Source organism: Oncorhynchus kisutch, linkage group LG24, assembly GCF_002021735.2.
Source record: "Oncorhynchus kisutch isolate 150728-3 linkage group LG24, Okis_V2, whole genome shotgun sequence".
Classification (NCBI taxonomy): domain Eukaryota; kingdom Metazoa; phylum Chordata; class Actinopteri; order Salmoniformes; family Salmonidae; genus Oncorhynchus; species Oncorhynchus kisutch.
The window spans coordinates 25,862,899-25,875,665 of NC_034197.2; the positions used below are offsets into that span (position 1 = coordinate 25,862,899).

Consider the following 12,767-nt stretch of genomic DNA (forward strand, 5'->3'; position numbering starts at 1 on the left):
GATCATCCAAATGCTCTCTAGCAAACTTCAGATGGGCCTGGACATGTACTGGCAGGGGGACACGTCTGGCACTGCAGGATTTGAGTCCCTGGCGGCGTAGTGTGTTACTGATGGTAGGCTTTGTTACTTTGGTCCCAGCTCTCTGCAGGTCATTCACTAGGTCACCCCGTGTGGTTCTGTGATTTTTGCTCACCGTTCTTGTGATCATTTTGACCCCACTGGGTGAGATCTTGCGCGGAGCCCCAGATCGAGGGAGATTATCAGTGGTCTTGTATGTCTTCCATTTCCTAATAATTGCTCCCACAGTTGATTTCTTCAAACCAAGCTGCTTACCTATTGCAGATTCAGTCTTCCCAGCCTAGTGCAGGTCTACAATTTTGTTTCTGGTGTCCTTTGACAGCTCTTTGGTCTTGGCCATAGTGGAGTTTGGAGTGTGACTGTTTGAGGTTGTGGACAGGTGTCTTTTATACTGATAACAAGTTCAAACAGGTGCCATTAATACAGGTAACGAGTGGAGGACAGAGGAGCCTCTTAAAGAAGAAGTTACAGGTCTGTGAGAGCCAGAAATCTTGCTTGTTTGTAGGTGACCAAATACTTATTTTCCACCACACTTTGCAAATAAATTCATAAAAAATCCTACAATGTGATTTTCTGGATTTTTCCCCCTAATTTTGTCTGTCATAGTTGAAGTGTACCTATGATGAAAATTACAGGCCTCTCTCGTCTTTTTAAGTGGGATAACTTGCACAATTGGTGGCTGACTAAATACTTTTTTGCTCCACTGTAACTGCATTGTTCAGGGGCAGAACGACATATTTTTTACCTTGTCAGCTCGGGATTTCGATCTTGCAACCTTTCGGTTACTAGTTCACTAGGCTACCTGCCGCCCCAATGCAAGCTGTTATATAGACAGAGGAGACAACGAGGACACTGAGAACAATGTGATGTTTCATTATAGACATAGCGCTTTGTGGCACTCTGCTTTTGGATTAATAACTTCCAGATGTGTGTGTCACCAGGGGCTGACTCATATCGAATTGTGCTGGCCGGGGCAATGGGAGGCTGGGAGAAGAGGGGAAGGCCGGGATAGGTGCCAGCTGGCTGGGTACTGGTGGTACCGGAGCTGGGGGCCGCTTCCATTTCACACTCACTGACTTCTGTTCACACAGCGGGTGTGTGTGAAAGAATGGATGTTTGTTTCTGTGTGAGTGTCTGATAGAGGGGTAATGTATGATCATGTGTGAATATGTTAAGTGTGTGTGTTTTAGTGTACATTTCTGTTTGTGGGTATAGTGTGTGTGTGTGTGTGTGTGTGTGTGTGTGTGTGTGTGTGTGTGTGTGTGTGTGTGTGTGTGTGTGTGTGTGTGTGTGTGTGTGTGTGTGTGTGTGTGTGTGTGTGTGTGTGTGTGTGTGTGTGTGTGCGCACGTGTATGCGTGTGTGTGTACAGTGCATTCTGAAAGTATTTAGACCCCTTCACTTTTTCCACATTTTGTTATGTTACAGCCTTACTCTAAAATGTATTAAATTCATTTTTCCCCATCAATCTACACATAATGATAAAGCAATAACAATTTTTTGAAATTTTTGCAAATGTATAAAAAAAAACAGAAATATCTTATTTACATATATTTTCAGATCCTTTGCTATGAGACTCGAAATTCAGTTTAGGTGCATCCTGTTTCCAATGATCATCCTTGAGATGTTTCTACAACTTGATTGGAGTCCATCTGTGGTAAATTCAATTGATTGGACATGATGTCTATATAATGTCCCACTGTTGACAGTGCATGTCAGAGCAAAAAGCAAGCTATGAGGTCGAAGAAATTGTCCGTAGAGCTCCGAGACAGGATTGTGTCGTGGAAGGGTACCAAAAAATGTCTGCAGCATTGAAGCATCACATCTGGATGAAACCTGGCACCATCCCTATGGTGAAGCTTGGTGGTGGCAGCATCATTCTGTGGGGATGTTTTTCAGTGGCAGGGACTGGGAGACTCGTCAGGATCGAGGGAAAGATGAACTGAGCAAAGTGCAGAGAGATCCTTGATGAAAACCTGCTCCGGGGCGCTTAGGACCTCAGACTGGGGCCAGACTTGAACCCGATCTCTGGAGAGACCTGAAAATAGCTGTGCAGCGACGCTCCCCATCCAACCTGACCAAGCTTGAGAGGATCTGCAGAGAATAATGGGAGAAACTCCACAAAGACAGGTGTGCCAAGCTTGTAGCATCATACCCAAGAAGACTCAAGGCTGTAATCACTGCCAAATGTGCTTCAACAGAGTACTGAATTAAGGGTCTGAATACTTATGTAAATGCAACATTTCTGTTTTTTATTTGTAATAAATTAGCAAAAAAATGTAAAGACCTATTTTCGCTTTGTCATTATGAGGTATTGTGTGTACTGTAGATTGACGAGGGACATATATTTTTAATCCATTTTAGAATAAGGCTGTAAGGTAACAAAATGTGGAAAAAGGGAAGTTGTCAGAATACTTTTCGAATGCACTGTATGTGTGTATGCATGCAGGTATGTGTGTGTCTGAACTTGTGTTTGCACGTGCATGTGTATGTCTGTGTCTTTGTGTGTCTCTGTGTGTGTTCTGTGCAGTGGTGTGAAGTACTTAAGTAATAATACTTTAAAGTACTACTTAAGTTGTTTTTTTGGGTATCTCTACTAGAGGTCGACCGATTATGATTTTTCAACACCGATACAAATACCGATTATTGGGGGACCAAAAAGGCCGATACCGATTAATCGACCGATTTTTTAACAAAATGTCTTTTTAATAATGACAATTACAACAATACTGAATGAACACTTATTTTTACTTAATATAATTCATAAATAAAATCAATTTAGCCTCATGTAAATAATGAAACATGTTCAATTTTGTTTAAATAATGCAAAAACAAAGTGTTGGAAAAGAAACTAAAAGTGCAATATGTGCTATGTAAGAAAGCTAACGTTTCAGTTCCTTGCTCAGAACATGAGAACATATGAAAGCTGGTGGTTCCTTTTAACATGAGTCTTCAATATTCCCAGGTAAGAAGTTTTAGGTTGTAGTTATTATAGGAATTATAGTACTATTTCCCTCTACACCATTTGTATTTCATTAATCTTTGACTATTGGATATTCTTATAGGCACTTTAGTATTGCCAGTGTAACAGTATAGCTTCCGTCCCTCTCCTCGCTCCTCCCTGGGCTCGAACCAGAAACACAATGACAACAGCCACCATCGAAGCAGCGTTACCCATGCAGAACAAGGGGAACAACTACTAGAAGGCTCAGAGTGAGTGATGTTTGAAATGCTATTAGCACGCGCTAACTAGCTAGCCATTTCTCTTCGGTTACACCAGCCTCATCTCAGGAGTTGATAGGCTTGAAGTCATAAACAGCGCAATGCTTGACGCACAACGAAGAGCTGCAGGCAAAAGGCATGAAAGTGCTGTTTGAATTAATGTTTACGCTCCTGCTTCTGCCTACCACCGCTCAGTCAGATACTTAGATACTTGTATGCTTCTATGCTCAATCAGATTATATGCAACGCAGGACACGCTAGATAATATCATCAACCATGTGTAGTTAACTAGTGATAATGATTGATTGTTTTTTTATAAGATAAGTTTAATGCTAGCTAGCAATTTACCTTGGTTTACTGCATTCGCGCAACAGTCTCCTTGTGGAGTGCAATGAGAGAGAGGCAGGTCGTTATTGTGTGGGACAGGGGCGGTTAACCCACCGTTCCTAGGCCGTCATTGAAAATAAGAATGTGTTCTTAACTGACTTGCTTAATTAAATAAAGATGAAATAAAGGTATTAAAAAACTTTTTTTTTTTTTTACATTGGTGCCCAGAAATACGGATTTCCGATTGTTATGAAAACTTGAAATCGTCCCCAATTAATCGGACATTGACCTCTAATCTGTACTTTACAATGTATATTTTTGACAACTTTTACTTTTACTTCACTACATTCCTATAGAAAATTATGTACTTACATACATTTTCCCTGACACCAAAAACTACTCATTATATTTCAAATGCTTTTAGCAGGACTGGAAAATGGTCAAATTCACACACTTCTCAAAAGAACATCCCTGGTTATCCCTACTGCCTCTGATCTGACAGACTCAGTAAACACAAATGCTTTGTTTGTAAATGATGTCTGAGTGTTGGAGCGTGCCCTTGGCAATCCTTAAAAAAAAGAAAATTGTGCCATCTGGTATTTTTAATATATGGAATGTGAAAATATTATTATTTTACTTTTGATACTCTTAAGTATATTTTAAACCAAATACTTTTAGACTTTTACTGAAGTAGTATTTTACTTTTGATTCATTTTCTGTTAAGGTATCTTTACTTTTACTCAAGTATGACGTTTGGGGTACTTTTTCCAACACTGGTTCTTTATGTGTCTGTGTGTTCTGTATGTGTCTTTTATGTGTCTGTGTGTGTATTCTGTGTGTGTGTGTTCTCTGGATGTCTCTGTGTGTGTTCTGTATGTGTCTCTGTGTGTGTCTGTGTGTGTGTGTGTTCTTTATGTGTCTCTGTGTGTGTTCTGTGTGTGTTCTTTGTGTCTGTGTGTGTTCTTTGTGTCTCTGTCTGTTTTCTGTGTGTTTGTGTTCTGTGGGTGTCTCTGTGTGTGTTCTGTGGGTGTCTCTATGTGTGTTCTTTATGTGTCTGTGTGTGTGTTCTTTATGTGTCTGTGTGTTCTGTGTGTGTCTTTTATGTGTCTCTGTGCATGATCTTTGTGTCTGTGTGTGTGTTCTGTGGGTGTCTGTGTGTGTGTTATGTGTGTGTGTGTGTATTCTTTGTGTCTCTGTGTGTGTTCTGTGTGTGTGTATTCTTTATGTGTCTCTGTGTGTGTCTCTATGTGTCTGCGTGTGTGTTCTGTGTGTGTGTGTGTTCTCTATGAGCCTGTGTGTGTGTCTGTGTGTGTTCTGTGTGTGTTCTTTATGTGCCTGTGTGAGTGTGAGCTAGAGAAGGGAAGAACATGTTGCAAGTCTGACACACCTGTGTGTGTGTGTGTGTGTATATGTGTGTGTCATATATTGATGTGTGCATGTGTGTTGTTTCTGAGTTATTTATCTCTCTCTCACTCTCACCCTCTCACACACACACACACACACACACACACACACACACACACACACACACACACACACACACACACACACACACACACACACACACACTTACTCACCCTGTTAGAATCTGCAGATGAAAGGATTTGGAACATGGACTTATTTAGACAGGGGGGTCACACCTGCTTCTTAATATAACCACCCCCTATTTCAACCTTCCTCTTCCCATCATCCTCTCTCCCTCCCCGATCCAATCCCTAATACCCCCAGAACCTTCCTCCCTCCCCTACCTAGTCCCCCCACCGTGGCAGTCTGAACTGGAGCAGCCTGCCCCTGCAGTCAGGCCCACTAAGCCCTCCTCCCGCTGAAGAAATATAATACATTTGTCCAGAACCAAGTGCACATCTGTCTCCCCTTTCCATCTGATGAATCCAGTTTGGATCCATGTTCATAGCTGGCGAACACACACGTGTTTCACTTGGCACTGGTTGCCGGAGAGAGAGAGAGGTGTCCCCCTGAAAACACACCATATGGATCTTGTTCAGGCAACATGGCACATGATGACATATGATGACACATGTCACATGCGTGTTTGGAAGGGTAGACTGTGCCTGGCACAGGGGAGGAGGAGGGTTGGATTAGAGGACTGGTGATTTCTCGATCGTGAAGCATCCTAGGCAGAGACACAGAGCTTGGGCTGTATGTAGGGCTGCAGCTCCACTAGTGGTAGAGGGATGAAGTACACCAACTATACTCATTCCCATGATGTTGATGTTGGATACAGGAATAATTATTCATGTCAGGCTGAAATCTAAATAGATGAGTCACCAAAGTAAGCATGGAATTTAAGATCAACTCCCACATTCCCATCTCCAAAAAGATTGGACAGTATTTGTAATGTCAAACGTTCTAAACTTGAAATGGCCAAAATATTTTTGAAAGCAATGACAGAGACAAAAAATGTCTCGCCTCTCTCTTTCCATCATGTTAACCACCAATCCTTTCCTTCCCTTCTCCCTCCTGCTCCCCTTCTTCTCACTCCTTTTCACCCCACACCCTCATCCTCCTCCCTCTCGTGTTCCATGACATACCTGATGTTTAAAATGTGGAGCTGGATTGAAGAAACCCCTCTCCTTTCTCCTATTCCCCAAACACACAGCTTATACATGCCAACCCCTCCAACAGACAGGCTTCCTTTAATGCAGCTTGAAAAGCATTTCTCCTGGACCTCCATCTGATGAACTCAGCCTGAAAGCATTGTTTGCACTGGCAGGTACAGCCCACCTTGGGAGGCAACCAGACAGCGGGGCATACATACGGGGGGAGAGAGAAAATAATACGTGTTTTATAGACTGTGGAAAGTTCTACGAGACGGTAATTAGAATAAACAGCTTGTGGTGCTCCAGAGCCCTCAACTCTCAATGTTGTACCCCTGTTCCTGCATACTTCCTGGGTTTCCCCTTGAATTTTAACTACCAGAAGGAATCTGCAAGGCCACACATTAGCAAGAAGTATAAAGAGCGAGGGAGGGAGGTAGTGGGGGGAGACGAGGTAAAATGAAATATCGGAATATGTATTAAAACACAAGGCTCTTTAAAAGTCCAAAGAAATGGTGATTGGACCTGTCTCTCTTATCCGAGGAGCGGAGTTTGTTTTCACATATGTGAGAGTGCACACACATGCAAGCAACGAGTCTCACCCGTTAAGCTGGAAATGTCTATCATTTGCTCCCTGCCCTGGAACAATGAGCAACATGAGAGCAGATGATTTGGTGAGACCTGGGGAGAGTTAAGGCACACCTGGGGTACAGGGCGTTAGCAAGGCATTATCCAAGCCTGCTGGCACACTTAACCTGTCTCACACTCCATCCACGTAGCAGCATAGCACTCCCCAGCTTCTGATGAATAGTTATTATTGAGACAGGCTGTCAGGATCAGCCGACAGGGAGGAGAGGAAAAACAATAAGATGGCAAGAGAGAGATATGAAAAGCCAGTTTGAGAGGGGGAAGAGCTAGAGGGCTGAGCGATTTGGTGAGATGATGATTCTGACTGAACTGTGTATACTTTGTGTTATAACCCAGAGGTTTGTCAGTTTACACTGAAGACAAGAGGTGCATACTGCACGTTTTCTCCATGTTAATAGCAGAGTTACCATATCCTCTGTACTTACAGGATACAGTGTGTTCCTCCTAGCATAGCCTTGTATTATTCATGTGGATTCCGATCCATACAGGACACGACCCTGAGAAGCTACAAGACAGGTTTTCGTCATACAGCAGCCCCCAGATGCACATACATGAATGTTGACGTGACTTATGTCAGCTTGTTACGGGCTTGTCGGATATTTGATTAGATATCGAACCAAGAAATGCGCAAATGTGCGACTTATCTAACTTTATACTTGACCCTGGAAAAATGTGTTTATTAGATGCACCCAGAGTTTTGAATTTATTCAAATGTTGAATAAATTAAATACTGCATTTACGTTGTATTTACTTTGTCATTTTGTATCTCAACAGCTGCTTAAACTCTGCCAATGCAATTCAAACTTTGCTGATACTGAATCTCACTTGATTGCACCCCACCAAACCCCCCTCACTGATTACAATCAAGACATCCTTAACAACAAGACTAATGAGTATATATTTATCACATAAGGGAGTGGAGGTTCTTTGTAGCCATCGTTTTCCTGATGAGAACACTAGCCTGTGGATAGAGAATGACTCAGTGTCCCTGGCCGTGCTGGGGGAATAGGGGTGTAAATCACACAGGCACATTTTATCACATAGCAACCCGCTCAACTGTATCTTTGTCCTTTTTGTCATGTCTTTCAGGTCACAGAGGAAGAGGGAAAAGGAGGGGAGAGGAAGGAGGAAGAGGAGGTCAAAGCACCACCAGAGTTCCAGGCTCCACCCACTGTCATCATGTTTCCCAGGCAACAGGAGATAAGCTCCAAGGGGCTGCGGAGACAGAAGAGGGACTGGGTGATTCCACCAGTCAACGTGCCTGAAAACTCCAGGGGGCCCTTCCCACAAATGCTTGTCAGTGTAAGTAACCTTTCTGATTGGTTAACTCCCAAAGTTAGACAGGAAATACTCAGGACTCTAACCCTTTTTTAAAGCCCTAACAATAAATGGTTCCCTGTATGGCAATTGTTCTTTTAGCTACTGTATAACACCTCATGCACCTCAATACTTTGGATTGCACACTAAAGCCACACCGGTAATTGAAATGACGCTGTTAGTATATCAAGTCCTTGGGTGATCAAAACCATTTAAGAAGCAATGACCGCTGAATGTTTTCATGAGTGATGAAAGTGTATGATAAAAAGCCCTACAGGAGAAATAAAGATAAGTTTATCACAACTGGTTTGTGCCTACTTCCTCTCTGTAACGCTCGTTGTTGGTGGAAGAAGAGGACGACCAATGCGCAGCGTAGTAAGTGTTCATATTCTTTAATGAAACAACTGAACACAAAAAACAACAAATGAACAGTCCTGTATGGTGAAGAAAAACACAGAACAGAAAATAATCACCCACAAAAACAGGTGGGAAAAGGCTACCTAAGTATGATTCTCAATCAGAGACAAGGAACGACACCTGCCTCTGATTGAGAACCATACCAGGCCAAACACAAAACCACACCATAGAAAAAAGAACATAGACTACCCACCCAACTCACGCCCTGACCATATAAAACAAAGACATAACAAAAAGAACTAAGGTCAGAACGTGACAGTACCCCCCTCCTCCCCAAAGGTACGGACTCCGGCCGCAAAACCTGAACCTATAGGGGAGGGTCTGGGTGAGCGTCTGTCCGCGGTGGCGGCTCTGGCGCGGGACGTGGACCCCACTCCACCCTAGTATTTGCCCGCTTCTTTCTCCGCCTCAGTGGCGCCTTTAGAGTGGCGACCCCCGCCGCCGACCTCGGACTGGGGACCTTCAGCGGGCTCTGAATGGACAGGAGATTCCGGCAGCACTAGACAGGCGCGAGACTCCGGCAGTACCGGACAGGCGGGAGACTCCGGCAGCGCCGGAGTGAAGGGTGATTCCGGCAGCGCCGGAGTGAAGGGCGATTCCGGAAGCGCCCGGAGTGAAGAGCGGCTCTGGCAGCTCCTGACTGGCGGGCGGCTCTGGCAGCTCCTGACTGGCGGGCGGCTCTGGTAGCTCCTGACTGGCAGACGGCTCTGGCAGCTCCTGACAGACGGGTGGCTCTGGCAGCTCAGGACAGACGGGCGGCTCTGGCAGCTCAGGACTGGCGGACGGCTCTGGCAGCTCAGGACAGACGGGCTGCTCTGACAGCTCAGGACAGACGGGCGGCTCTGACAGCTCAGAACAGACGGGCGGCTCTGGCAGCTCAGGACAGACGGGCGACTCTGGCAGCTCAGGACAGACGGGAGACTCTGGCAGCTCCGGACAGGAGGGAGCACCTGGAGGAAGGAAACGGAGAGACAGCCTGGTGCGTGGGGCTGCCACTGGAGGCCTGGTGCGTGGAGGAGGCACCTGATAGACCGGACCATGGAGGCGCACTGGAGGTCTCGAGCACCGAGCCTGCACAACCCTACCTGGCTGGATACTCCCCGTCGCCAGGCCAGTGCGACTAGGTGGAACAGACCGCACTGGGCTGTGCTGGCGAACCGGGGACACCGTGCGTAGGGCTGCTGCCATGTACCCCGGCCCAAGGAGACGCACTGGAGACCAGATGCGCTGAGCCGGCTTCATGGCACCTGGCTTGATGCCCACTCTAGCCCGGGCCGATACGAGGCGCTGCGATGTAACGCACCGGGGACACCGTGCGCCTCATGGCGTAACACGGTGCCTGGCCAGTCCACCTCTCTCCACGGTAAGCATGGGGAGTTGGCTCAGGTCTTCTACCTGACTTAGCCACACTCCCCATGTGCCCCCTTCCCAAGACATTTTTGGGGCTGCCTCTCGTCCCAGCCGCGCTGCCGTACTGCCTCCTCATACCACCGCCGCTCAGCTTTCGCTGCCTCCAGCTCTGCCTTGTGGCGGCGATATTCCCCAGCCTGTGCCCAGGGTCCTTCTCCGTCCCGAATCTCCTCCCATGTCCATGAGTCCCGAGATTTCTGCTGTTGCCCGATACCACGCTGCTTGGTCCTTTTTTGGTGGATGATTCTGTAACGCTTGTCGTGGGTGGATGAAGAGGACGACCAATGCGCAGCGTGGTAAGTGTTCATATTCTTTAATGAAACAACTGAACACTGGGGGAAAAAAAAAAAGACAAACGAACAGTCCTGTACGGTGAAGAAAAACACAGAACAGAGAATAATCACCCACAAAACACAGGTGGGAAAAGGCTACCTAAGTATGATTCTCAATCAGAGACAACGAACGACACCTCCCTCTGATTGAGAACCATACCAGGCCAAACACAAAACCACACCATAGAAAAAAGAACATATATTACCCACCCAACTCACGCCCTGACCATGCTAAAACAAAGACATAACAAAAAGAACGTGACACTCTCTTTCCTCATGACTGACTGTCAGGCTTGGAAGGTGATTATGCTGTGTATCTTTGATATGATTACAACTGAAAATGTGTTTCGGTATTCTAACTATTGATTGGGCTAAGAGCTTTTCCCCTTGGTCCGAGAGCTCTGTCGCCAGACACACCAAGACGCTCTCTATCTCTCTAAGCCTACACACAGTCTTTATTTTGTCTGCTGGGCTTTCACTGGGAAAGACAAGTATATTGCCCCCTTTATTCAAACAATTCAGGAATTCAGTTTTCACTTTCATAATTGAATAAGAATTGTGCCGCCATGTTGTAGACCATGTCATTATGTTGAACAAGCTGTCCTCGATAGGATTGAGTAATGATGCATAATTATATCAATGACAGAACTCAGGCCATCATTGTAGATGGGGTCAAATCTGAGTTCCTTGAGTTAAATAAAGAGGTGCCCCAAGGTTTGATACTCGGCTCACTACTGTTTACAATCTATATAAATAACATTGGTAATGCTGTATAAAAAAATAATAATAATACATTTGTATGCAGATGATACAGTGTTGTTTTCCATTGCTCCATCTGTTGGCCAAGCCTTTTCACATTTGAAGTCTGATTTTCAAGCACTGCAGACGTCAATATTGGATCTAAAGTTAGTTGTAAATGCAAACAAAACTAAATGCATGCTTTGTTCTAGGTCAGGTCCCATAACCCAGATTGAAATATATTTGTAATGACTGGTGTGAACGGTATAAAAATTAAGCAAGTTCTTTCCTACACATATCTTGGTATCTGGCTTGATGACAGACTGCCATTTAAAAAACATGTCATTAATCTGGTGAAGAATTTGAAGTTCAAGGTTGGTTTCTTTTACAGAAACAAATGCATGTCTGGCTTTTTTTAATAGGAAGGAAATTGTCCAGGCCACTTTTATGTCTATTTTAGATTATGGGGATATGACCTATATGCATGCAGCAGCATCTACACTTCAACCACTAGATGCTGTTTTCCATTGTGCCCTTAGGTTTATTACTGGTGATGGTTATAGAACTCACCATTGTGTTTTGTATCAAAAAGTGGGTTGGGCCTCTTTGTATGTAAGGAGAGGGCAACATTTTCTTGTGTTTATCTACAAAACACTTCCAAATGACCAAACCCGGTCTCCGGTTTGGATAACACTGGAGGTCACTTCAGTCTCCACAGAGTTGGGCAAAGATGCTTTTAGTCTTTTTGCACCCTTTATGTGGAACAACTCACAGAGCCTACTGAAATGAGATGTTCTGGTCCCCCTTGGTCAGTTCAGAGTCATGATCGAGACCTCTATTTTCATAAAGGTGTCTTTATGTTTTTCGTAATATGTTTTGTCATTTTTGTATATTGTATGTGTTTGATGTATTTATGCAGGGCTCATCTGTAAAAGAGATCCTAGTCTCAGTATGACATCCCTGTCAAAATAAAGGTAAAATAAAACATTTATAAAATAGTAATAATTGCACTGCCCCTTTTACAATGTAATTTGCCACAGAAGTGTAAGTCAAAACCTTGGTCTGGATCCTGGTATAAAGGAAAGTCTTGAGTGACATTAAGTAAGACAACGTCCCTACAGTGTATCTTCAGCTAACCAAACCAGGGCAAGAGTTCATCCCTCAAGGTGTAACATAGGGCCATGGTTTTGGTGCATTTACAAACCACAGATATATAGCATGTTGTTTTTAACTGGGAAGATATGATACGCTTGTTCAGATAGAAACCACCCCCGCAATTATGTGTTCTCATGGTCTAAACCATGCACATATCTTTCATTCGTCTGTGTCCTGTGGACTGGCGATAAATATGCTCCGATCCACAAGTCTGCTGCCTGCACTATGCTTGATCATTATTCAACGGAGCTCCGCTCATTTAGTATTCAAGATACGGCAGCAGGGAATAACACAAGTGACTACCATCGCAACAAATTACATTTCAGCAAAACTGCTAGTTTTCAAAAGTATGGAAAATAAACAGAAACACAGAGGGGGTTGGGGGTTGAGATTGTAAAAGCTGCACGGAAAAGAAAAGAACATGATTAAATAAATGCTTGTGTAAATGCGTTGTTGTGCCGAGCACTGCATAGTGCAGAGTCTTTCAAATTCAGAGGTTCGGAAGGTGAAAAACCTATGGATCCCAGGCCTATAATGTGTGCCATAGTTAATCAAAAAACATCCCGCCCA

At 44.3% G+C, this 12,767-nt stretch overlaps 1 protein-coding gene across 1 annotated transcript in view; it reads left to right on the plus strand.

Annotated features, from left to right (window-relative positions):
• The window catches only part of LOC109869525 (cadherin-4), a 187,390-nt gene that overhangs the window by 12,587 nt on the left and 162,036 nt on the right, over positions 1-12,767 (plus strand). Inside the window, exon 2 of the mRNA XM_031804093.1 lies at positions 7,918-8,130. Within this exon, the coding sequence (XP_031659953.1) occupies positions 7,918-8,130 (213 nt within the window). The remainder of the gene's footprint in view (positions 1-7,917; positions 8,131-12,767) is intronic.